Source organism: Tenrec ecaudatus, chromosome 10 (genome assembly GCF_050624435.1).
Source record: "Tenrec ecaudatus isolate mTenEca1 chromosome 10, mTenEca1.hap1, whole genome shotgun sequence".
In the NCBI taxonomy this organism is placed as follows: Eukaryota; Metazoa; Chordata; class Mammalia; order Afrosoricida; family Tenrecidae; genus Tenrec; species Tenrec ecaudatus.
This window is the reverse complement of record NC_134539.1, coordinates 123,177,887-123,205,852: the sequence shown is the minus strand read 5'-3', so window position 1 is coordinate 123,205,852 and position 27,966 is coordinate 123,177,887. Positions and strand designations below refer to the sequence as shown.

The window sequence follows — 27,966 nt, the reverse complement described above, 5'->3', positions numbered from 1 at the left end:
TCTGGTTTTCATTAATGTCAAAGATAATTCAGTAATGGCTGGGGTAAAGTATTTTTATTTTTTAAGAGCTAACTTTCTTTTAATCATATCTTTTTAAGGAACTCCCACCTTACCTTGGCAAATTGGATGTCACATTTCAAAGAGGTAAAGGTTTTCATTTTTAGTGCAATAGTTTACATGGGATTTATTTATGGAATGAAGCAGATATACATGTGTTTCTCATATAGTAAGTTCTGGTCCAAAGTACTGTACTCAGTGCTTGTTTTCTCAGCTCTAAGACAACTACAATGTATATAATTCCCTCATAAAAATAAGAGAAATGGAAAAAACTAAAATGACCCCTTTCCAATGATTTTATAATATTTGATTTTACGACATTCACTGCTCTGTATTTTAAATGGCTAAGTCTATAAGTCAAGTAAACAATCCATTTTGTAGTTATCTTCACTTTTTTTTGCATCTTCACTTTTTAATAACCAGCATAACAATGTTTTTCTTTTCTGGGAATATTTCTCACAAAGATAATGTGGCTAACCTGAACTCCAGTTATTACAGATTAGATTAGAAAATACATCATCTTGAGAGCAGGTGCTGAGCAAGTATGTAGATATATTTGTGTCATGATCACAAATCAGCTAATATTCTGAATAATTCAAAAGTATACACAACATAGGCTTTATTGTGGCTTGCAAATAATTGAAGCTTTAGAAAGCCAAATAAAGATCAGAAAATTGTTTAAAATAGCTGTCTCTAAATGCTGTTTAAGGTGTTTTATTATACCTTTTAGATAAGTATCATTAAGCTGTGTTGGTTTGAGGAAACATTGTTTTAATTATTGTAATAAACAGGATTATAAATCCAAGAGAAAAAAACAAGCAAACCCACTGCCACCAATTTGATTCTGACTCATAGGACTCTATCGAACAGAATATTACAACTCTGAAAGGTTTCTGGAGCTATAAATCTTTATGGGAGCAGAAAGTTTGATTTTTCTCTAACAGAACTGCTGGTGGCGTCATGCTGACCTTTTGGTCCCAATGTAAAACCCATTGTTAAAAAATCTTGAGATTTGTATAAATTGTGGAAATCTTCACTTCACTTTATTTTTCTTTGTGCAGTAGAACCAAAGCCTGTGAAGATTAAAATGTCCTTTGAGGAAAACATGTTTTAATTTGTTGCTTTGCCCAGAGACTCTTTCAATATTGGAACTCAGTGCTTGACTTTTTATTAAATTCTTTCAGTTTAAGACACTCTTGAGTGTGTTTTTTGCTTTTCTAACTCTAGGGCTGTGCACATTTCATTATAGTATTTTGCTTTGTCTTGAGAATGTTGATGCAGGAAACATCAAAAGAAGATGGAAAGAATGCACAGAGTCACTGTCCCCAAAGGAACTCATGAACATTTCACCATTTCAGAAGGTAGCAGATGAGCACGAAACAATGGCACTGAAGGAAGAAGTCTAACCTATACTGAAAGCAGTAGCCAGAAAAAGCCTCCAGGAATTGATAAAATACCAATGGAAATGTTTCAACAAACTGATGAATCACCGGAAGTACTCACTTGTCTATGTCAAGAAATTTGGAGTCAGCTTCTTGGGTACCTGACTGGAAGAAATCCATATGTGTACCCATTCCAGTGAAAGGTGACCCAACAGAATGCTCAAATTATAGAACAGTTCAGTATCACAAGCAAGTAAAATCATGTTAAGCATCATCCAACAATGGTTGCAGCAGCAGTACATTAACAGGAAACTGCCAGAGATTCATCCTGGATTCAGGAGAGACCATGGAATAAGGGATATCATTGCTGGTGTCAGATGGATCTTGGCTGAAAGCAGAGAATACCAGAAATATGTTTACTTGTGTTTTATTTAACTATGCCAAGACATTCAACTGTGTGGCTCCCAGCAAACTGTGGGCAGCCTTGAGAAGAATGGAAGTTCCAGAACACTTCATTGTGCTCATGCAGAGCTTGTACTTCGATCGAGAAGCAATTGTGGGAACAACGGGGGGAGGGGGGGTGTATAACATGGCTTAAAACCAGGAGAGGTGCTTGCTTCAGCAGCACATAGACTAAAATTGGAATGATAGGAATGCATAAGGATCACATGCAAATTCGTGAAGTGTACCATATTTTTCTGGTTATTCAAGTTTGATGGGAGTTTTGATTCTTTGGTTCATTAAATAGCCTTAAACCTCAAAAACAAATAAAATCAAATCAGGAAAGGTGTGAATCAGGTTTGTATCTTCTCACCATAATTATTTAATCTGTATACTAAGCAAATCATCAGAGAAGCTGGATTATATGAAGAAGAATGAGACATCCTAATTGGAGGAAGGCTTATTAATAACCTGCGATATGCAGATAACACACCTTGCTTGCTGAAAGAGTAAGGAGGACTTGAAGCTCTTGCTGATGAAAATCAAGAATTGCAGCCTTCAGTATAGATTGCAACTCAATGTAAAGAAAACTAAAATCCTTACAAGTGAACCAAATAAGGTAGCATCATGATAAATGGATAAAGGATTTTGTCTTGTTTGGATTCATAATCAATACTCATGGAAACAGTCAAGAGATCAAATTTGTTGCACAAATTTGTTGCACAAGTATTGGAAGGAAGATTAAGAGGCGCCTGATCCAAGCCATAGTGTTTTCCATCGCCTCATGTACATATGAAAGTTGGACATTGAATAAGAAAGACTGAAGAAGGATCTATGTGTTTGAATTATGTGCTGATTTGTTTTGAAAGTACCATGGACTAACAAAAGAATGCACATATCTGTCTTGGAAGAAGTACAGCCAGAATGCTCCTTAGAGACAAGGCTGGTGGACTTTATCATATGTACTTTAGACATGTTGTCAGGAGAGACCAGTCCCTGGAGAGTGACATCATGCTTGCTAAAGTGGAGGGACAACAAAAAAGAGGAAAGCCCTCAACAAGATGATTGACACAGTGGCTCCTGCAAAGATGGACTCAAGCATTTATGAAGATGGGGAATGTTTAATTCTGCTGGGGTCACAATGAGTGGGAGTGGACTCAGTGGTACTGAACAACGAAAGCAGTTTGTTGCTAGTTTTATATCTTCCTCCTAACATCATAAAACTTTAAAATGGGAAGAGACCTTTGAGACCATGGATTCCTGTCTCTTCCTGTTGTAGATCAGGTAACTGAGGGAGGCCTACAGATGTAAATCACTTGATCAAGGTGGTACTAGAGCTCGGACAGAGCTCGGACTTGAAACCAGACTTCCTCCTTAGCAGTACCACACTACTTCTCCATCTGAAGAGTTCCCGAAGGCTACATTAATAGCAAGGCCTTGCACTTTTCAAGTTTTAGACAACTGCAACATGTAATAAACTCATATTGCTTTTAGCTCATAAATGTGTCTCCAATATAGTTTACTGTATTTGAGACAGACTGATACATATACTGTAAAAACTCCACTCAAGTGAGGACATTGTTCAGTCTTTTGGGTTGTTTTTGCTGTTTTCCCCTGCTCAGAATTCTTCCTACTTTTATTTTAATTTATTTTAATTCTGAGAGAGAGCATCACGTTTTGGAAGAATACCAAATTCAGACCTCTTGCTTTGCTTGTGGTTCCCAACTCTAATAGAGAAGTAAGTGCTCTCTCTGAAAAGACCGTTTGGTGGGCTACAGGGTACATTAAAAATGAAACAAAAATACATGACCTAAACACTTATCATTGATTTTACTGGGAAGTAGCCTTTTTCTCATGGAAAATATAATTTGAATAACCTAGAGGTAACCATCAGTTTTAAAGTTCTAGTGTGTACTGGGAGCCATTTCAACATTCCATCATCCAGTGATTTCTATCACATGCTCCTTGATTTTTCACCTCCTATCTTTTAATATTTACCATTTTGTACTCCCTATTTCTCAGCTGGTTATTCTCTGCCCAGAACAATACAGGACACAAGCTTTCCCCACCCTCCCAACTCCTTTTCTGTACGCCAGGGAGTTCAGTCATCTAATTTAGATATCTTCACATCTCCTTAGCGTACTCCCCCCACCACCCAGCACACATTTTAATTTCCTTGTTCCCCCACTGCTAAAGGCAGTAAAGTTAGTTATTGCATAATGTGTCGTTTCACTATTCCTTAGCTGTGTCTGTTCTATTTTACCTTTTTCTTGGTTGATCCTTGCATACATCTAAGACTCTTTGACTGCTATATTAATTTTTTATTCACACTTAGATGCTAACAAAAATTTCCCCTTCATTAGAGCTGTATTGTCCAAAATAATTTTCTGTAGTAATGGGAATGTTCTGCATCTGGACCATCCAATGCAATACCCTATAGCCACATGTGTACAATTAAGGAATTGAATTTTAAGTTTTATTTCATTTTAATTAATTTCAATTTAAAGAGACCCATGTGAGTATTTGACACTTCCCTAGTAGTTCAAACATTAATGCACTTGGCTGCATTAAACGTTGCATGGAAGGTTGGAACTTAATGCCTACCCAGAAGTGCCTTGGAAGAAAGACCTACTGATACATCTAATTCTGAAAAATCAGCCATTGAAAACACTATGGAGCACAGTTCTAATCAACATGAACTTCCCATATATTTAGACTTTTTAGTTTATAAATGACAGGAGCCAGTGTATCGCCAGGAAAATATTTTTTTATGTACATGAAAAGATCAGGTTAAAATGTGTAGATACATTGTATTATAAACCAGATATCCAACTGCCATTGAGTCAATTCTGACTCATAGTGACCCCATAGGACAGAGTAGAACTGCCTCTCTGGCATTCTGGGGCTGTAAGTTTTTATGGGAGGAGAAAGCCACATCTTTCTTCCTCGGAACCACGGGTGCAGTTCCATTTTGCTATATGTACCATATATACTCGAGTATAAGCCAACCCGAATAACAGCCAAGGCACCAAATTTTACCACCAAAAATGCATTAAAATGTGCTGAAAATTAGGCTTATACACTAGTATATGTGGTACTATATTATATCTACATTAAATTCATGAAAGAAAAATAATAGAGGTCACATGGTTATGACCAAATTGTGAGATGTGGGATTATTTTTCTTTTCTCTATTTTTTCCCCATTTTGAAAATGTCTTACAACTTAGAGATTTAGACAAGTCTAAATGACCTATACCATTTTTAATCATCAAAAATTTTCTATCTTAACACTACATTTAAAATTTAAAATTTTTGCTTTCTTAGAATGCCACTGTGAAGGAAAAGATAACCGAATTCCATTACTGAAGGAAGTTTTTGAGGCCTTCCCCAACACTCCTATTAACATCGACATCAAAGTCAACAACAATATGCTGATTAAGAAGGTATTTAAGGCTTCAGTCTTCACAAACAGGGCTGCAATAAGTGACTGCACAGATTGACCGTGTTGGAGGAAATGTGATACTGGCGAACTCCCTCCTTGTTATAAATGATATCCTGGAAGAAGACCGTCTTTTCAGAAAGTTGTCAGGTCTCAGTTGTGGAGAAAAGTTAACGCTGGTGAACCAGTCATACTGGCATTAATTCAATTAACTTCTTGATTTTTGTGTTTTATAAATAATTTTATTACAGCTCATCACAATTGTTAGATACATCCACTGTGTCAAGCACATTTGTACATATGTTGCCATCATCATTCTCAAAACATTTCCTTTCTACTTGAGCCCTTGGTGTACAGTTCATTTCTCCCCCTGCCCACTCCCTCCTTCATGAACCCTTGATAATTTAGAAATTATTTTTTTCTTGTCTTACACTGACCAATGTCTCCCTTCACTCACTTTTCTGTTGTCCATCCCCCTGGGAGGGTGTTATATATAGATCATTGTGATCAGTTTCCCCTTCCCTCCCCGCTGCCTACCTACCCTTTATCCTCCTGGTATCACTACTCTAATTATTGGTCCTGCGTGGTTTATCTGTCCTGGATTCCCTGTGTCTTGAGCTCTTATTTGTACCAGTGTACATCCTCTGGTCTAGCTGGATTTGTAAGGTAGAATTGGGGTCATGATAGCGGAACAAAAGGAGCATTAAAGAAGTAGAGGAAAGTTTTATGTTTCATTGGTGCTGTACTGCACCCTGACTGGCTCATCTCTTCCTTGTGACCCTTCTGTAAGGGGATGTCCAATTGTCTACAGATGGGCTTTGGGTCCCCGCTCCTCACTCCCCCTCATTCACATTGATATGATTTTTTGTTCTGGATCTTTGATGCCTGATACCTGATCCCATCAACACCTCGTGGTCACACAGGCTGGTGTGCTTCTTCCATGTGGGCTTTGCTACTTCTCGGCTAGATGACCACTTGTTTATCTTCAGACCCTTACAGGTCTTATAACAATCGAAACATCAGTTGTATCAAGCACATTTGTACAAATGTTACCTTCATCAATTTCAAAATATTTTCTTTCTACTTGAGCCCTTAGTATCAGCTCCTTTTTTCCCTCCCTCCTTTCCTCTCATTCTCATGGATCCCTGATAAATTATTAATATTATCATATCTTATACCGCCTGCTGTCTCCCTTTCTCCATGTTATTGTTCGTCTCCCTAGGGAGGGAGGGGGAATTGTGCGTCGTTGCACCCCACCCCACCCCCCTTGACACTTCCCCTCATGGCCTTGCTACTCCCGTTGCTGTGCCTGAGGGGTTTATCTGTCCTGGATTCCATGTGTTGAGAACTCTTATCTGTATGGAACTGGGGTCAATGATAGTGGGGAGGAGGAAGCATTAAAGAGCTAGAGGACTGTTGTGTGTTCCATCTGTGCTGTGCTGCACCCTGGCTGTCTCGTTCTTTCCTTCTGACCCTTCTGTGAGGAAATGTCCAATTATCTACAAATGGGCTTTGGGTCTCCTATGACCCGTATCATTTGCATCTATATGTTCGTTTGTTTTAGGTCTTCTGATGCCTAATACTTTATCCCATGGTCATCCTGTGATCACACAGGCTGGTGTGCTTCTTCCATGTGGGCTTTGTTACTTCCCTGCTAGGTGGCTGCTTGTTTAGCTTCAAGCCTTTAAGACCCAAGCACTATATCTTTTAACAGCTGAGCACCATCAGCTTACTTCATCACTTTTGCTTATACACCCATTTTGACGTCAGTGATCGCATTGGGAAGGTGAGCATCACAGAATGCTAGGTTGTTAGAACAAATCTTCGTGCATTGAGGGAGTATTTGAGTAGAGACCCAATGCCCATCTGCTACCTTAATGCTTAACATATGAATATATGTACATAGACCTATATCTCTATCAATGTATATTTTGTATTTACATATGTGCATGCCTACATTTATGCTTCTATAAATATCTTTTGCTTCCTGGTTTTTTTCTCTATTTTTTTTAACTTTCCTCCTGTCCCACTTTGACTCTCAGTACTTTCTCTTGGCTTCATTACACTGGAACACACCCAGTCAGGCTCTCCTTGCTATAGATTTTAGATCTCTTATTGTTCCCTTGTCCTTGGGTTTCAATTAACTTCTTGTTTGTTTCATTTATAGTTTATGTAGAATTCCAAAATAGTTGCATATATGCTCCTTGATAAATTGTATAATGGTAAAATGTAAATAATTTCTTGTATTTTATAAAAGTAATTAAATTTGCATACAGGTTTTTCTAAAATTTTATACTGTCCACCGGTGGATGGTCACTTGTGATTCATTTTTAAAGTGAAATGTAAGTGGATTAACAAACAAACATTTGACATTTTAAATTTCCATTTGTAGGTTTCAGAATTGGTAAAGCAGTATAAACGGGAACATATAACAGTGTGGGGTAATGCCAGTTATGAAATTGTAAAGAAGTGCTACAAAGAGGTAAGCTTCAAAACACACACAATAATTTCTTTGTTATCATTTCTTCTCTGTACAGGGTAGATTATTATAATAATTTTAAAAATCTATTTTACAGCCTTGATGCAAAGACAGATGGTACTAGGTGGAATTAACTAGCCAGAAAGATACTAATAGAAATGAAGAGTTTAACTTTGTAATTTACATTTACTGTAATTGGGTTCATTCACAGAATTATGAATATTTATAAACTGTTTACCAGGAGTTTGTTATGTACATTATAAAACAAAATATTTCTATCTTTTAGTATTTATTTCTTGTTAGGTAATCAGAATTTCTTGTGCAAATGTGTGTTTAGTCCCTCAACTCTTTAACACAAGAATCTTTTTACCTTGTTCCCCAAATATACCTAATCAAAGTAAGCCAAAATCATGACAGTCAGTAGGATATAAAAACAAGGCTGTCCTCTCACTGAAAACTTTCTAGTTCAAGAAAATATGTACATAAAATATTAATTTGGGGAAAATGCAGAACAGAATTTCACATTCTTAACTGTAGAAGTTGGATGAACCCCTGAAAGTATTGCCCTGAGACCATCTTGATACTTAAACCAAACAGTGTTTGCTGACGCCTTCTGTAAAACAAGTAGTTTAGCTTTACTCACTCACTGCCATCTAGATCAGCAGTTCTCAACCTGTGGGTCACAACCCCTTTGGGGGTTCGAATGACCATTTCATAGGGGTCGCCTAAGACCATCGGAAAACACATATTTCCAATGGTCTTAGGAACCAAGACACTGCTTCTCTATCCGCCTTCAGGAAGGTCCACCCACATGCAGACACATCCACATACAAGTACCCAGCATGAAGACTGTTACCCATGCTACACCATGCTTCAAGGCAAAATTTCATTTATTTCTAATTAGAAACAAACATTTCACAATATATAATTACATATTGTTTTTTGATGAATCACTATGCTTTAATTATATTAAGTTTATAACCATGGAAATACATCTTGCATATCAGATAATTACATGATGATTCATAACAGTAGCAAAATTACAGTTATGAAGTAACAATGAAAATAATTTTATGGTTGGGGGGTCACCACAACACGAGGCACTGTATTAAAGGGTCGCAGCATTAGGAAGGTTGAGAACCACCGATCTAGATCATTTAGAGTCATAATGACCTATAGGACAAAGTAAAACTATCTCTGTAGGTTTCCAAGACTATGAATCTTTATGGAAGTAGAAAGCATTCTTTCTCTTCTGGAGCTGCTGGTGGTTTCAAACTGCTTTGAGATTCGAAGCCCACTACAACCACAAAGGCTCCATAGTTTAGCTTAACTAGTAAAAAATGTCTGCCATGAGTATGATGCTCTTCTGAGAAGAACTCTCTCTATAGGGTCAAACTGGCAACAGCAATTCAGAGATTAGATAAGAAGCTTAGTGAATATATGTTAATGGAGAAGGAGCAACTCAGAAACAGAGAGGAGAATGTTTACACAACTTGAAGAATGTTATCAGTGTCACTAAATGATTGAATTGATACATGTTTTGCTGTGTATATCTTCAACAAGAAAATCAGGAGCATTAAAAAACAACCAAGGAAAGCAAACAAACAAACAAAAAAAAGGAAGAAAAAAAACGACCAAAAACCTTCATCTATTTTGAAATGGTTTACTGAACCTCCATAAAATAAATTTAGCTATATGATCAGCTAGCGAACTTGAAATTCAGAATGTTAAAAATCTAAAGCATTGATGACTCCTTAGAGTACAAATGATAATGCAGAAGAAATAGCGGTTCTCAAACACAGAACATTTTTTAGTAAGGCCTTTCCTAGCAAAGAAGGCAAAACAGTTGTAAGGTCAGCACCATTTCAGTTTAAAGAACCATTAAGGTCCTCATTAAAGTAAGTTTTATTACATACAGTAGACTGTGCAGAGCCGAACATGTTCTTGTTGGGGGCAGCCCCATCAGGTCCGATTCAGAGCGACTCTGTACAACAGAACAAAGCACTGCCTGGGCTTGCGCCATCCTCACATTTGTTCTTATGCTTGAGCCCATTGTCAATTCATCTCATTGACAACCTTCCTCTTTTTCACTGTCTCTCCACTTCTCAAGCATGATGCTGCTCTCCAGGGACTGTTCTCTCCTGATAACATGTCCAGGGTACTAGAGATGCAGTCTCACCAGCCTTACCACTAGGTTGCATTCTGGCTCTCTTCCTCCCAAGAGCTGTTTGTTCTTTTATCAGTCTGTGGAATTTTAAATATTCTTTGCCAACATCATAGTTCAAATTAATTGTTTTTTCCCTGATCTTCATTATTCAATATCCAACTTTCACATACATATGAAGCATGGGTCAGGCAAACCTTAGTGCTCAAAAGTAAGTAGCATCCTTACTTTCCAGCATTTTCGGAAAGAGGCCATGTGTAGCAGATTTGCCTAGTGCAATATGTCGTTTGATTCCTTGACTGCTGCTTCCATGAGCATTCATAGTAGATCCAAGCAAGGTGAAATACTTGACAACTTCAATGTCTTCTCACTTTATCATGATGCTACCTACTGGTTCCATTGTAATAATTTTCATTTTCTTAACATTGAGTTGTAATCTAATCTAAGGGCTGCAGTCTTTGATCTTCATCAGCAAGTGCTTCAAGTTCTCTTTTTTTTAATTTTATTGGGGATTCTTACAGCTCTTATCACAATCCATACATATATTCACTGTGTCAAGCACATCTGTACATATGTTGCTATTATCCTTTTCAAAACATTTTCTTTCTACTTGGAACCCTTGGTATCAGCTCCTCATATTTTTCCTCCCTCCCCCATGAACCCTTGATAAGTTATTAATTTTTTTCATGTCTTATACCAATCGCTGTCTCCCTTCACCCACTTATCTGTTGTCTGTCCCTCTGGCAGGGGCCATATGTCCATCATTGTGAGCAGTTCCCCATTACTCCCCCCTCCCCCAGCCCAAGACTCCCTTCCCCTCCTAATTTCTTTACTCCCTTTATTGGTCCTGAGTTTATCTGTTCTGGATTCCCTTTGTTGCGAGCTCTTTCTGATCTGTACCAGTGTACATATTCTGGTCTAGCCAGATTTGTAAGGTAGAATTGCGGTTATGATAGTGGGGGTGGGGATGGGGAGGTGGGGGAAGAAGCATTAAAAACTAGAGGGAAAGTTGTGTGTTTCATCAATGCTATTCTGCACCCTGCCTGGCTTGTCTCTTCCTTTTGACCCTTCTGACAGGGGATGTCCAATTGATTACTGGTGTGCTTTGGGTCTCCACTCTGCCCTCCCCCTCATTCACATCAATATGATTTTGTTTTGTTTTGGGTTTTTGTTGCCTGATACCTGATCCCATTAACACCTCCATGATCGCACAGGCTGGTGTACTTCTTTTATGTGGGCTTTGTTGCTTCTCAGTTAGATGGCCACTTGTTTATCTTCAAACCTTTAAGACCCCAGATGCTATATCTTTTGATTGCTGGGCACCATCAGCTTTCTTTACCACATTTGCTTATGCATCCATTTTGTCTTCACCAATTGTGTTTGGGAATTCACAGAGTGAATACTCTTTAAGCAACCAAAATTTTGTCATTTTCATACTAAAGGTTTTTAATAATCCTTCCTATCCTGATGCCACATTCTTCTTCATATAATTCAGCTTCTCTGATTATTTGCTCAGCATTGATGGAATAAGTAAAGTGATCAGATAACAACATTGATACACAGCTCTCCTGATTTTAAACCATGCCGTTTTCCCTTGCTCTGTTTGCACAGCTGCTTCTCTATCCATGTGCAGGTTCCACATGGCACAATCAGATGTTCTGGACATTCCCATTCTTCTCAGTACTTTACAGTTGGTTATGATCTACGCAGTCGAAAGACTTTGCATAGTCAATGAAACACAAATAAAGATCTTTCTGGTAGTCTCTGCTTTCAGCCAAGATCATCTGACATCAGCAGTGGTAGCCCCTTTTCTATATCCTCTACTGAATTCAGTCTACTACTTGATATCGCCCTCTCAGTGGCCTGCTGCAAATACTCTTGGATGATCTTCAGCACAATTGTAGCTGCATGTGAAATGAATGATCCTGTTCCCTTATTTGAGCATTTTGTTGGGTCACCTTTCATTGGAATGAGTACAAATATGGATTTTTTCAGTCAGCTGGCCAAGTAGATGTCTTCTAAATTTCCTGGCATAGCTGAGTGAGTACTTCCAGTTTGTTGAAACCTTTCAGCTGGTATTCTGTCAATTCCTGGACCCTTGTTTTTGGCGACTGCTTTTGGTTCAGCCTGGGCTTGTCCTTCAGCACCATTGGTTCTTGCTCATATGCTACTTATTGAATTGGTTGAATGTGTCAACAGGTTCTTTTGGGGACAGTGACTCTGTTCTTTCCATGTTCTTTTGGTGCATCCTTCAGTATTTTGTCCACAGTGTCTTTCAGTATTCTAACTCAAGCCTTAAATGTATTCTTTAATCTTTTAATTATACTGAGCATGTTTCCTTTTAATTTTTAGATGTTAGAAATTAAAAAAACAAAAACAAATGAAGAAGATATACAATAGGCATGGAAGACATATTTAGTGACTTTTTATTTATCCATGCCAGTGCAGTGGTTTTTAAAGTTGGCTGGATATCAATTCACTGAACTATTTAAAAAAGAAAGCCCCAAAACCGATGCCTCGATCTCATCAATTGTTAACAACCAGCCAGTTTTTAAGCATTCCTTCTGCTCCCACACCCCAGCCTTGAATGGCTTTCCAAAAGTACTGATTATTGTTTTTAGTGCCCTGGTTCCAAAGTTGCATACGTTTTGAATAGTCAAACCTTAATTCTCTTTTTCTATAACTTTTGTTAGTATGTGATTTTAAATAATTCAGGGTTTTTCATGGACTGTGTTAAAACTAAAACACCTGTATGTAAATGACTAGAAGACTTTACAAAGTGGCATGTGACCACAAAGCACAAAATAAATCATCTAACTTGTTTAATTTTAAAATTTGTGATTTAAAGCTAAATATTGAAAATAAATTTCTGGTACTTCAGTGTTGCCTAGTGTTTTATTATGTGTGTGTATTATACTTTATTTATACATTCCTCCGTTCATGGGTGCTAGTGTGACTAATTGTGCAGTGAACGTGGATCCACATGTGTTTGCTCACATCCCAGTATATTTCTGTAGGATGTATATTCAGTGGCGGGATTTCTGGATGAAATGGTCTTTCCATTTCCTTTCAGGAGGTAGCAGTCTGCTTTCTACAATGGTTAAGCCATTTCATATTTCTACCAGCAGTGTATGAGTTCCATTCTCTCCACACCTGATAGCATTGTTGCTTTCTGTCTTACTGAACTTTGCTGTTATGCTGGTATGTGATGGTTCTCATTGTAGTTTCAGTTTGCATCTCTCTAATGGCTGAAGATTGTGTGTTTGTTGGCCACCTGAACGTTTTTGGCAAGTGTCTTCGTGTCTTCTATTTTTTAGTTTGGTTGTTTTCTTTCTTTTTGTTGTTGTTGAAATGTTGAAGTTTTCTATAAATTTAGAAATTAGTCTCTTTTCAGATAGGTTATTAGCATATATACTTTTCCCAATTATAGGTTCTCTTTTGACTCTTTAAAGAGAAGTCTTTGGGGGAGGAGTTTATACCAAGGGCTCAAAATAGAAAATAAATGTTTAGAAAATGAGGGCAACATATATACAAATATGCTTGATACAATTGATGAGATGTATGGAATGTGAAGAGAGCTCTAAGAATCCCCAGTAAAATGATTTTTAAAAAGAAGAGAGAGAAGTGTTTGATGCATATAATTTTTTTTGGCTTGATAGTCTATTTATACCATAATTCATAGCCCCTAAGTTTACCTCTGGGAGCCCTGACGGTGTAGTGGTTATTCACTAGGCTGCTGGCCTTGCAGTTAGCAAGCTCGAAACTGCTAGCCAGCTCTGCAGAAGAAAGATGAAGCTTTTTTCTCACCTTAAGTGTTGTTGTCTTGAAAAGTCACAGGGACACTTGTTATGAGTCAGATTTGACTGGGTAGCAGTAGATGAGTTAAGTTTACCCCTTTAGGGTTGTTATGAGTCATAATTTACTCAATGGCAATGATTTAGTTTTTGTTTGTTTTTTTAAATCATTTTATTGGGGGGCTCATACAATGCTTATCACAATCAATACATACATCCATTGTGTAAAGCACATTTGCATATTTGTTGCCAACGTCATTCACAAAACATCTACTTTCCACTTGAGACCCTGGCATCAGCTCATTTTTTCGCCTCCCTCCCCATTGTCCCCTCCCTCATGAACCCTTGATAATTTACAAGTCATTATTATTTTGTCTTATCTTACACTGCCCAACTTCTCCCTTCACCACTTTTCTGTTGTCCGACCACCAGAAAGGAGGTTATATGTAGGTCCTTGTAATCGGTTCCCCCTTTCTACCCCACCTTCGCCTGACCCTCCTGGTATCGCCACTCTCACACTGTTCCTGGGGGGGTTCATCGGTCCTGTATTCCCTGTGTTTCCAGTCCTATATTTACCAGCGTACATCCTCCGGTCCAGCCGGATTTGTAAGGTAGAATTGGGATCATGATAGTTGGGGGAGGAAGCATTTAAGAACTAGAGGAAAGTTGTATGTTTCATCGTTGCTACACTGCACCCTGACCAGCTCATCTCCTCCCTGTGACCCTTCTGTAGGGGGATATCCGGTTGCCCACAAAGGACCTTTGGGTCCTGTGTTAGTCTGGGTACTGTAGAGAAGCAAATCCTCAGAAACTCATATATAAGAGAGAGTTTTATATAAAGGTTACGTGCGCATCAAGAAAACATCCCAACCCAGTGTTGCCTAAGCCCACAAGTCCAACATTAACCCATGTGTCCATCACCACTCCACAAAGTCCTCCTCCATCTCATAAAACACACACTATGATGCTGACTGCAGGAGGAAAGCCGAATCAGTGAATGCACTGGCAGGGGTCTCTACACTGCTGCTCCAGCACCCAAGGCTGTATCAGGGTAGGTCCATGTGGCTTCTGGGGGATGTCTTGCAGGAAGTGAGCCTTGACAGCTAAAGCAGGGAACTGCTAAGGCAACTGCACCCTGGTGCGACCATCAGAAAGCAAGAGACCTGAGAACTAGAAAGCCAAGGCTCACCGAGCCATTTATCCCTACTCCCTTCAATTAACCCCACATCAGCCAGGTTGGCACAAAAGCTAACTCAGGTCCCTGCTCTGCACTCCTCCTCATTCACAATGATGTAATTTTTGTTCCTTGATGCTTGATACCTGATCCCTTCTACACCTTGTGATCACACAGGCTGGTGGGCTTTGATGCTTCTGTGTTAGATGGCCGCTTGTTTACCTTCAAGCTTTTAAGACCCAGACGCTATATCTTTTGATAGCCAGGCACCATTAGCTTTCTTCACTTGCTTATGCCCCCATTTTTCCTCAGCGATTGTATAGGGAAGGCGAGCACACAGTGATATGAATTTTCCTTCTGTGATCCTGAAACCTGATCCCTTCAATATCTCATGATCAAACAAACTGGTGTGCTTCTTCCGTGTGGACTTGGTTCCTCTGTGCTAGATGGCCACTGGTTTATCTTCAAGCCTTTAAGACCTCAGACACTATATCTTTTTTTTTAATCGTTTTCTTAGGGGCTCATACAACCCTTATCACAATCCATACATATACCAATTATGTACACATTTGTACATTTTTTTTCCCTCATCATTCTCAAAGCATTTGCTGTCCACCTAAGTCCCTGGCATCAGCTCATTTTTCCCCTCCCCTCCTCCCTCATAAACCCTTGATAATTTATAAATTATTATTTTGTCATATCTTGCTCTGTCTGACATCTCTCTTCACCCACTTTTCTGTTGTCCGTCCCCCCAGGGAGGAGGTCACATGTAGATCCTTGTAATCGGTCCCCCCATTCCAGCCCACCCTCCCAGTATCACCACTCACACCACTGGTCCTGAAGGGATCATCCACCCTGGATTCTCTGTGTTTCCAGTTCCTATCTGTACCAGTGTACATCCTCTGGTCTAGTCAGATTTGTAAGGTAGAATTGGGATCATGATAGCGGGGGAGGAGGAAGCATTTAGGAACTAGAGGAAAGTTGTATTTTGCATTGCTGCTACATTGCACCAACTGTCTCGTCTCCTCCCCAAGACCCTTCTGTAAGGGAATGTCCAGTGGCCTACACATGGGCTTTGGGTCTCCACTCTGCACTTCCCCTCTCATTCACAATGATAGGATTTTTTTGTTCTGATGATGTCTAATACCTGATCCCTTTGACACCTCGTGATTGCACAGGCTGGTATGCTTCTTCCCTGTAGGCTTTGTTGCTTCTGAGGTAGATGGCCGCTTGTTTACCTTCAAGCCTTTAAGACTCCAGATGCTATATCTTTTGATAGCTGGGCACCATCAGCTTTCTTTGCCACATTTGCTTATGCACCCATTTGTCTTTAGCGATTGTGTTGGGAAGGTGAGCACCATAGAATTACAATTTAATAGGAGAATATATTCTTGCATTGAGGGAGTACTTAAGTGGAGGCCATCTGCTACCTTAATACTAAACCTACAAATATATGCACATAGATCTATTTCCCCATCCTCATATATAAATATATTTACATATATACTTGCCTTTACTTAGGCCTCTATAAATGCCATTTGCCTCCTTGCTCTTTCCTCTATTTCCTTAGACTTTCCTCTTTTCCTCCTATCATGCTCAGTCTTCCTTCATTTGGGCTTCAGTATTTCTTGGTTATATTACCTTTGATTACGCCCTGCCAGGCTTCCTACACCCTCCTAACCACCAATTTGGATCATTTGTTCCCTTGTCCCTGGGTTTGTTAACACCACTTCCTTCCCCCACTCTCCTCTCTCTTGTCCCCCTGGAACAGTCAACCTGATTGTTTTCTCCTCCAGATTGTTTATCCAGGTATGCTCCCTTCTTGATTCACTCTGTTTTGGAGGGTTCAGACCACACTACTTCCATCCATGTGACCCCAGAAATGTCCTCTGTCTCACTCTGCTCCAGTAAGGGGACGGTGTCATACGTGTTGTTGTCATTTGCCCATTCCCCTCTGTGTCTCATTAACTCCCAGCGTGGGGCCCAGTCTGACTCTCTTTCTCTTTCTCCCTCCTGGCCTGCCTCCATGCTGGTGTTGCAAGCTGGCCCTTCTCCCCAACCTGTTTTCCACCACACCCCCTTCCAGGGAGGGTGTCAGTTTGGCTCTGGTTGGGGCCAGCCCTCTAGCTCTCTGTTTTCATGCATCCTTCCATGTGACCATGCTGTCCTCATGATTTGGTGCTTCATGGTAGAGTCTCCATGCCCATTCTAGGTTCTCAGGGGACTCATGCTGTATTTCTCCTTTTGTGATTGGCTGACTTTGCTTAACATAATTTCCCCCAACTCTTCCCATGAAAAGACATGCTTCAAGTGCTCATCAGTGCTTTTTAGTGATGCATAGTACTCCATTGTGTGTACGTGCCAGAGTTCACTGATCTACTCGTCCACCAATGGAAATTTAGATCGTTTCCAGCTCTGAGATTGCGAATTGCACTTGGCGCCATCTTGACCAGGACTCAATGATTTAGTTCTTCAGGGGGAAATTTACTCCATTTTTTCTTTGGCAATCTTTATAGCTTTAGGTTCTACATTTAGGTCTTTGATCCGTTTTTAGTTTTTTTTTTAATATAGTATGAAATATGGATCTTGCTTAATTTTTCTGAAACAGTTAACCAGAGTGTCAGCATTTTTTGTCAAAGAGAACTAGCTTGTCTTCATTTAATGGATTTTAGCCCTTTGTTGAAGATCAGCTGTCCATAGGTGGATGGATTTACTTTTGGTTTCTCAAATCTGATTCCACTGGCCAGTGTGTCTGTCGTTGAATAGTAGCAGGCTGTTTTGACTGCTATGACTGTGTAGTAGGTTTTGAGATTGGGAACTGAGGCCTACTACTTTATTCTTTGGTGATGCTTGCTTATCTATTGTCACTCTCCTTTCCATATACAGTTGATACTTTTTTTTGATTGCTTGTTTTCTATCTCTTTAAGAAATGCTAATGGAATCTAGATTGAGATTGCATTATATGGCACATGAACACAGTAGAATATATGTAAATTTTAAGAATAACAAGTCATATTCAAAAAACTCATAATGTGGATGAACCTGGAGGATATAATACTGAGTGAAATAAGTCAACCACAAAGGGACAAATTCTGTATTTGTCCACCATTATAAAAATGTGTGTGAGAGGGAGGGGGGGAAATGAGGAGCTGATATTAAGGGTTCAGTAGAAAGCACATGTTTTGAGAATGATGATGGCAACAAATGTACACATGTCTTGACACAATGGATGTATGTATGGATTGTGATAAGAATTGTACAAGCCCCCAATAAAATGATTTTCAAAAAATGTGTGTGATAAAAAGCAACCATCCAACTAAATACAAATCATTTTTCATGCATTATTAAATGAATTCTATTTTTTTGCATTATTTTAAAAGATATTTTTATGGAAAAATTTAACTTTACTATACTTTTAAAAAGAATAAGCTACTGAATATTTCATACTGTTGTTATCTCTGCCTTACCCCATTCAATTTTGGTATGTTTAGTCACTAGTGATAATAGCTATTACCAGTGGAAAGATGCACTGTAGCAAAAGCCAAATGCATCCACAGAATGCATTCTTTAATGTTAATATTTAATGTGGGCAAAGATTTGTGCTATTCTCATACATGGATTGAGGCAAGCATGTTTCCGAATACACATGAAATGCTTTTTAAAATGCCCACGCTCTTTAGGCCACAATTCAATTTCTAGGTACCGTATATACTCGTATGTAAGCCGAGCTTTTCAGCACATTTTTAACACAGTTTTTGTGGGACAATTAGGTGCCCTTGGCTGATATTTGGGTCAGTTTATAATCGAGTATGTGTGGAATTAATTTTTTCTTTATCACGATTAAAAGTTGTACTGTCAAAGCCTTCATTTGCTGTATTTGAAGGAGATGTAATAGTTACTAAATCCTGATGTTGTCATGCTAAGCTATAAATTTGAGAAAATTTGAGAATTCTGAAGTGATCCTCTTTGAGCAGTTATAAAGTGACATACTATTGCTTGTGTTTTGCAGAATTCGGACATCCCTATACTCTTCAGTCTACAACGTGTTCTACTCATTCTTGGGCTGTTTTTCACTGGCCTCTTGCCTTTTGTGCCCATTCGAGAACAGTTCTTTGAAATCCCGATGCCTTCCATCATACTGAAGTAAGTGGTGTCCCTGTGTTTGATCAGTTATCCTTTATAGGAGAAGAAAGCTAAAGGTTTATTAGTATCAGTAGCAGTGATAAAGAAAAGGTTTCTATACTTATTTTTATTGTCTGTTGGGTGGCCTCTATTAATAATGTTTTTGATACTATACATTTTCTAAAATGAATATTAAAGAATTAAAAGTACTTAATATACATCCATCCATGAATCTTCATGTTTGTATATTCTGAAGTAATGGAAAAATAATTTAGCTTAATTGTAGATACTTAGTAGTTCTTTATTAAGATATGAAAATAATAATTTATAATTTATCAAGGGGTCACGGGGGGATGAGGAGCTGATACTAAGGGCTCAAGAGAAAGTAAATGTCTAGAAAAGATTGATGGCAACATAAGTATAAATATGCATAATAAAATTGATGTATGGATTATTAAGAGTTATGAGTCCCTGATAAAATGATTTAAAAAATGATTTCATGTTCTGAACTGTCATATTTTCAAATCAATTATTTTCAAGAAAAAATGGTATTTTAATTAAAAGATAATAATAATCATTTATTTAGACATCAAATAGCAATTTGCGTCAACCTCTTTTTTTTTCTTTCTGATTCACTGGCAACTACATCTAGATGAAATTCCATTAAACTCCAAATGTACCTTTAGAATTAGTTAGGAAGATTAACAACAATTGACATCACTGTAACAGCAACAACAACTCTCAGCAGATAAGAGAAAGAAAAGGGCAGAGATCATTTATATAAACTGTGTCTATATTTAAATATGTACATCCAACAGACACACAGAGTTGATTTTAAGACAGACCTGGACACAGAACTTTTTTATAATTCAGGGGCTGCCTGCATATTAAAAAAGAAGTAAGAAATGAAGATCTGGGGAGAATTGAAATCAGTATGTGTTGACAAACTTAGAAGTGGATCCGTCTGCATAGTAGAACCGTTTTTCCTTGAGGCCATTAAAGGAGAGGGGAACAGATTTCCTAGGGGCACAAACTCCAGTGCTTGTGAGCAGTAGGCATCCAAGAACGGAAGGAGCTCAGGTCGAGCTAAACGTTCACGGTCCGCTTGCAGACAAGGAAAAAGGTCCCTGGAGAAAGGGGAAGAGCCATGTTTACATAAGTTCCACTTTTATCCCAAATGCCTTTTAAAGTATAGTAATGCTTGGCTGTGAGCTTAAAACTACTATATACTAAATGATAACAGTAAAAGAGGTTTTATCAGAAAAGAAGATAGAAAAAAAACATGAGGTCAGCTCACCAAGAATCTTTGCAAAGGTAACTGATTCCTTTGACCTTTGAATAGTGGTAGCAGAAAATAAGCTAAAGAGCCATGGAAACAAAGAACTCAACTGGATCATACTTTATTTCTGCCCTTTCACAAATATTTTTAATTTTATTTTGCCTCAGATTAAAAGAACCACATACCATGTCAAGATGTCAGAAGTTTCTCATCTGGCTTTCTGATATGTAAGAATTTTTGTTTCTTGGTAGAAAATGTATTGCTTTGGTGTATTTTTTACATACAAATAAGAGTTTCAGAAAATTTGTAGGAAAAATCCATTCTCTTTCAATTGCAATTTCCTAAGAACTTTTGGAAGCCCCTTATAGTTTAAGGAGCCTTGGTGTTGCAGTTGTTAAGCAGTTGGCTGTGTTAACTAAAAGGTTCCATGGTTTGAATCTAGAAGCCACTCCTTGGTAGAAAGATAAGGCAGTTGGCTTCTGTAAAGATTTATAGCCTTAAAGAAAAAGATAAAAAAAAGATTTATAGCCTTGGAAACCCTGTGAAGCAGTTCTACCCTGTGTTGTAGAGTCAATCTGAGTCAGAATGGGCCGGAAGACAGTGGGGTATCTTTGGGTTTTATACTAAATTAGTACAAGTGTTCCACATGTAATTTTGACAAGGACCTGTTGAGGACATCCACTGTAAATGGAATTGTGTGCATCCAAATTAGTGTAATCACTAATCACAAAAGCTTGAGAGTAATCTTAAGAGATGATCTCATCCAACTTCAAGAGAAAACTGATTTGCTTGGGGTTATCTAGCTTATTTGCGGCAGATCTGAGCTAAGAACCCATTTTCTTCTCTTTGCTGTTTCCACCAGCCTAAGTCAAGAGCATGGGGTGGGGTGGAGGGTGGTTTGAAGTACAGTATATGTAAAAAGCACATGTTATTTAAAGACACATTTCTCAGAAGAATCTCTAACAAGATGGAGAACCCATCTGTAAGGATGGATATTGATTTAAAGAAAAATGCTTTCATTTCTATGACATGCTGAATTTATTTTTAGGTAAAAACTTTAATTATGCTGTATTTTGCTTTAAAATGTAATCTTCAATATTTAAATGTAATAGTCTTAATTCACAGTCCTTTATTACTTATTACCTCTTCTTTCAGAAAGTTTCAGTATGTAAATCTTTTCTCTATACCATAAGGTTTATTCTTTCTTGTCATTGCCAATTTAGTTCCGAATTTTCAAGGACACAATTTGGAGTGGATTTTACTTTTTAATAGGTTTGAATAGAATAGAAATAATATGTACAAATTTCCAGAACATTTAGTTCTCATCTTTCTCAAATGATTTGTAATCTAAAAGTTCACCATCTACAAATATTCTTGATACAATTCATGTATGGATTGTTATAAGAGCTGTAGAGCCCCCAAAATTATTTTTTTAAATAATAATTTAATTTAAAATAAAAGGTTATTGGTTAGTTATATGAAACTGAAAAACTGCTCACTTTTTATATATAAGAAACTATGAAAAAAAGAAAAAAATGGGAAAAAAAGAAACTATGAATAGTGGACATTAAGTTTCCAAGATAGCTCACAAAATACAATATCTAATTTATTATGTAGCTGCACTGTGATGTTATAGAACTTGGCCAGAGTTTGGTGCCCATTTTAACCTGGGGAATTAGTAACACTTCCCACCTCTGTCTCATTCTCATTATGGATCCAGCAAAGAAAGTGCGGCCAATTCTCCATTATGCTGCTACAAAAAGAATGGGAATCTTGATGATCTGGTGGCATCCACGAGTAGAAAGGACATTCAGGTGGACTGTCAACAACAAGTAGTGAAAAGAGGTCCTGATGTGAATATTATCCATGGCAGCCATTTCTGCACAAGGCCATTGCTTGTAGTGCTAATTCTAGGATTTAAATTCGACCAGGAATTACTATACTCTAAAAAAGGCAGTTAGCACTAATGTATGTTTTGCTTTTCTGTTCTAGATTACTAATGCGAAAAGCTCTGTTTGACCACCTTACTGCCCGAGGCATTCAGGTAACGTTCTAGAATGAGGGATGCTCTTTGGCAGCAGCACAGTGCACCAGTGCAGCACAAGTGTGAAGGGCAGGGACTTTTGATTGACTTAACTTGGTCCCTGGCTCCAGTTATGCTGCCTTTCTGACTCACAAACTGAGCTCCGCCTCACAGTTAATAATAAGTGCAAGTTTAAGAGGTTATTTCCAAAGAGTGCAGAGAGTATAATGAATAAATGCTATTATAAAAAGTGAATTTTCTCTCTTAATATTTTTTTCATACTTCTCGTGCTTCTAATTTTCAGGTGTATATTTGGGTATTAAACGAAGAGCAAGAATACAAAAGAGCTTTTGATCTGGGAGCAACTGGAGTGATGACAGACTATCCAACAAAACTTAAGGATTTTTTGATTAATTGCTCAGCAGCATAGAAAAAAGGGGTCCAGAAAAGCATTAGAAGAAAACATGAGAAGATCTAAGAAAAAAATATTTCACCATCATTTTCCTAAGCCATTTCCAGGATGGGAAAAGGCTTAATCGGCTAAATTTTATTACCTCATTTTTAAGGATGTCTGAGAACATAGAAACTATGTATGGTATATTTATTTTAAACAATGTTGCCTGTTTTACATTTGTAAAAAGTTTCTTTAGACAGTTAACTGGTTATGAGCTGTAAATAGATTATGAATCAAGATTTCAACACATGATGCAGTATTCTATTATAAGTAATTCTGAAATCAAAGACTAGTGGGTAAATTTGACATTAACCTTTATTGGAATAAGGGCAACTATTTTGGAAAACAAAATATTGAAGGACTTTACGACTATTCTGAACTGTTTCTTCTCTAAATACGTCTTACTTAAAGAAACAGAAGAAAACAAACCGAGTGCAGGTGGAGTTGGGAAGCTGGTGGTGTAGTTCTCTGGTGTGTTGTACATTGTTAATAGAAGACAGGCTCAGAGAAATAACTTGGTCAAATAAATCTGTAGAGTGTAGACCAAGATTAGATTTCTTGGTTGTCAATGTTATTTAGGAGTATTCTTTGTGAAATCTTTTTCAGATGTGTAGCAATGCTACCATGTTTCAATATATTTTGGTAACAGAAATGGGTTTAATCAAATGTAAATTAAGACAAGCTCTAAATAGTTACATTTTTGTTCCTCAAAAGGAATGTCAGATTTCCAATGTTGGCAATGGCTAACTGTTTTGGACCCACATCTAGATTTTAAATAACTGATCTTAGTAATCATATTGAATGGATAAAAGTGTGCATCACTATTTCTAATGTGACTGGTGTAAGCCAGCTGTTCCTGATCTTTACGTCTACGTTTCTTTTTCCGAGTATTTGGTGGAAAGGGGATTTTCCACGGCTCCAGACATCACTCCCTTAGCCTTTCTGATGTGATTTGATAAAAATCTGGTTTGTTAATATTTTAAAATAATTTCTATAATTTCAATTTGAGAGTTAAATATAATCTAGAATAATAAGTATCTTTCATCTAGATTATATCTCTTGCTTGGAGTTTGACAGCTAAATAGCTGTGAAGATGATCACAGTTTCCTTCTGTCCCTTGATGACATAGATAACATTTTCTTATTTGTTTAAATGGAAATAAAGTTTTCCAAGAGCAAGATGAGGGTTCTTGATTGTGTTTTTGCAGCTGTAATTCCAAGTATACTTTATAGATGTTTAGGTGGTAAACCAAAACTGAAAGGAGGGGCAGGATAGGTTGCTTTTTTCTCAGGCTCTAGGCAGAATGGGAAACTCAAGTGTTAGAAAAACAGCTAAGTAACCTTGTTTAAAAAAAGAGTCCGGTGTTTTCCACTTAGAAGAGAACAGAGGTGATAAGGGGTGGGGTGGTCATGGGAGGAGTTAGAGATTAGGTGGGTAAGTTTAAGTCTGAGAATTGGAGAAGGAGGTACTGGAAGTGGCCAACCACAGAGGGGCTAGAACAAAAGAGGAAATCAAGTGCTTGCGCTCTTGTGTGCTTGTTAAAACAATCTGGCAGGTCAGTTGATGTTACACATCTCCAGTGTTTTTAGATGAAACTCAGATTCAGCGATTGACAGGATCACTGGCTAATACGGTGTCTCTTAGCCATCCAACACACTGATTTTTCGAATTTGTCCTCAGTTCAACAGTCAATGATAAGAGAAACATTAAAAACCAATTTGAAGAGTAGGCTATAGTGATCTTTTTTTCATAAGAGAAAATACTCAATTGTCCAATGTATTGTATTTAGTATTCTCTGACCTTGTTTAAACTGTTATTAACTTTTGTAGAGATGGGAATCAACCATTGATAATTCCATCAGCGACTGAAACTGTTGCTTATGGAAAACTGTGCCACAACATTTATTTAGAAGGTAAATGTTTAAACACGTTGTGTTTGGAATAAACCCATGCATGTATTAACTGGAACCTGAATAGCAATACTTTTTTACCTACCTACCTACATACCTGAGGTTTTCCTAATGTAAAAATAGGGAACCTCTTCCTCTACTTACTTTTAAATGTTTCAGCATTGAAGAGTCAATTGAAGACCACTGAGAAAAACCAGAGTGGGCGGGAAAGGTAAGAAGATCCTACCATGCCAGTTGCTAGTAAGGTCACATGGTAACATTTTCTGAATTTGAGTTTCATCTTAAAAAATGGGCATGAGCACCTTCCCTATACGATCGCTGAAGACAAATGTGAAGAAAGCTGATGGTGCCTAGCTATCAAAAGATACTGCATTGAGGTCTTAAGGCTTGAAGGTAAACAAGCGTTCATCTAGCTCAGAAGCAACAAAGCTGACATGGAAGAAGCACACCAGCTTGTGTGACCACGAGGTGTTGAAGGGATCAGGTTATCAGCCATCAAAGAACAAAAAATCATATCATTGTAAATGAGGGGGAGTACAGATTGGGGACCCAAAGCCCATCTGTACGCAACTGGACATCCCCTTACAGAAGGGTCTCAGGGAGGAGACAAGCCAGTCAGGGTTCAGTATAGCAATGATGAAACATACAACTTTCCTCTAGTTCTTAAATGCTTTCTCTGCCCTCCCCCCCTCAGTATCATGATCCCAATTCTACCTTACACATCTGGCTAGACCAAAGGATGTGCACTCGTACAGAAAGGAACTGGAAACACAGGGAATCCAGGACAGATGATCCCTTCAGGACGAGTGGTGAGAGTGGCAATACTGGAGGGTGGAGGGAAGGTTGGGTAGAAAGGGGGAACTTACTACAGGGATCTACACATAACTTCACTGGGGGTATGGACAACAGAAAAGTGGATGAAGGGGCACATTGGACAGTGTAAGACATGACAAAATAATTTGTAAATTATTTTGGGTTCATAAGGAGGGGAAAATGAGCTGATACCAAGTGTTCAAGTAGAAAGCAAATGTTTTGAGAATGATGAGGGCTACAAATGTGCTTAACATACAGTGGATGGATGGATGGATTGTGATGAGTTGTACAAGCCTCAAATAAAATTATTTTTTAAAATGGGCATGGGATATGATCAGCTAACTTACCATGCTGTGATGAACACTTGAGAATGTAGGTAAAAGTGAAATCAAGTCCAAATGCTTACATAAATGTTAGGTGCGAGGCCTCTTTGCTGCATTTATTGTAAGAATGAAGGCCATTCTCAACAGCCAGATATTCTCTGGAATGCGGACATTTTCTCTTCACAATCATTGTGAAGGTCACCAGAAGAACCCTGCAGAGGGGCTTCAATCACATCAGCATAGAAATTCAGTCTCCTTGAAAAGAAAAGGAAGACGCTTCGAGTTGGCAAATGGTGGGGAAATAGGAACTGGCTCCAGCCCACACTGCCTGTAGTCATGTACAGAGCAGGATCAGGGCGCTTACACTGGGTTCTGATACAAGAGGAGCTCTGTGTGTGCCCACTCACATCAGGAGGATGGGCCTGTAATTTCTTGCGTGAAAAATACACCCGGAGGGGTTGCATGAGGACAGGTGTTACTTGTTCCATTACTCAAGCCCAGAAAGATGAATGGTTTCTTGAAGGAAATGACATTGAGCTTGTATCGAATTCAGCTGCTGTAATTCAGCAAGTCATGACAGTTAAAAACAAGGATATCTGAAAAAATTGGGGTGGTTTCTGAGAAAGGAACAGTTCAGACTGATAAATAAGATGTGAAGGGGTCCAGCTCTAGTCTAGATGGTTCCTTTAGGCTTGTCTGTGGTGCTTTGATGCAATGAAGTTTATCTCAGGAGCATCATGGAATGCCAACTTAATAGAAGAAGGTGTTCTTGCATTGAGGCAGGACGTGAGTAGAGGCCCAGTGTCCTTCTGCTACCTTAATACTAATCTATGCACATTGATCTATATCCCCATCCTCATAAAGATATTTGCATATGTTCATGTCTTTATCTAGACCTCTATAAATGCCCTTTGCCTCCCAGCTCTTTCATCTACTTCCTTTGACTTTCCTCCTGTCCCACTATCATGCTCAGTCCCCACCAGGGTTTCATCAATTCCTCTTGGTTACATTACCCTTCATTATGCCCAGCCAGGCCTCCCACACCCTCCTCACCACCGATTTGGGTCACTTGTTCCCTTGTCCCTGGGTTTATTAACACCACTACCGTTCACCCCACCTCCCCCTCTCTCATGTGACCCCGGAACTGTCTGTCCCGTTGCTTTATCCTCCAATTGTTCATCCAGCCTATCATATTTAGACAGACCTGCGGAGATAATAACATGCACAAAAACAAGACAGAGCAAAACCACGCAACAAGATACAACAAGAAAACAACAAACCAATGATAAAAAACAACACACAAGAAAGAGAAGCTTGTAGTTAGGATTGTTTGTTGGCCTTTAGGAGTGTTTTCCAGTGCAAGAATACTTTTCTTCTGTTAAATTGGCATTCTGTGATGCTCACCTTCCCAACAAAACCGCTGAAGACATAGAGGGTGAACAATCAAATGTGGAGAAGAAAGCTGATGGTGCCAGCTATCAAAAGATATAGCATCTGGGGTCTTAAAGGCTTGAAGGTAAACAAGCGGCCATCTAGCTCAGAAGCAACAAAGCCCACATGGAAGAAGCACACCAGCCTGTGTGATCATGAGGTATCAGAACAAAAAAATCTTACCATAGTGAATGATGGGAGGCAGTGTGGAATGGAGACCCAAAGCCCATTTGTAGGCCACTGGACATCCCCTTACAGAAGGGTCTTCGGGAGGAGACGAGCCAGTCAGGGTATGATGTAGCAATGATGAAAAGTACAACTTTACTCTAGTTCCTAAATGCTTCCTCCCCCCTTCCCCTGCCGCGTGCGCACACACACACACACACACACACACATACACACAATCATCCGAATCCTACCTTGCAAGTCTGGTTAGACTAGAGGATGTACACTGGTACAGATGGGAACTGGAAACACAGGGAATCCAGGGCGGATGACCCCTCAGGACCAGTGGTGTGAGAGGCGATACTGGGAGGGCATAGGGAGGGTGGGATGGAAAGGGGGAACCGATTACAAGGATCTACATGTGACCTTCTCCCTGGGGGACAGACAACAGAAAAGTGGGTGAAGGGAGACGTCAGACAGGTCAAGATAATGACAAAATAATTTATAAATTAACA

At 38.6% G+C, this 27,966-nt stretch overlaps 1 protein-coding gene across 3 annotated transcripts in view; it reads left to right on the top strand.

Moving 5' to 3' along the window:
• The window catches only part of GDPD1 (glycerophosphodiester phosphodiesterase domain containing 1), a 58,378-nt gene extending 30,623 nt beyond the window's left edge, over positions 1-27,755 (top strand). For 2 of the 3 annotated variants that reach the window (XM_075561512.1, XM_075561513.1), the window contains 7 exons: positions 99-144; positions 5,207-5,325; positions 7,714-7,803; positions 18,942-19,075; positions 20,501-20,560; positions 22,326-22,377; positions 22,661-27,755. In XM_075561512.1, coding sequence (XP_075417627.1) covers positions 99-144; positions 5,207-5,325; positions 7,714-7,803; positions 18,942-19,075; positions 20,501-20,560; positions 22,326-22,377; positions 22,661-22,786 — 627 coding nt within the window. In that variant the 3' untranslated portion in view covers positions 22,787-27,755. The remainder of the gene's footprint in view (positions 1-98; positions 145-5,206; positions 5,326-7,713; positions 7,804-18,941; positions 19,076-20,500; positions 20,561-22,325; positions 22,378-22,660) is intronic. The other variant, XM_075561511.1, reaches the window with a different exon arrangement.
• The last annotated feature ends 211 nt before the right edge of the window (positions 27,756-27,966 follow it).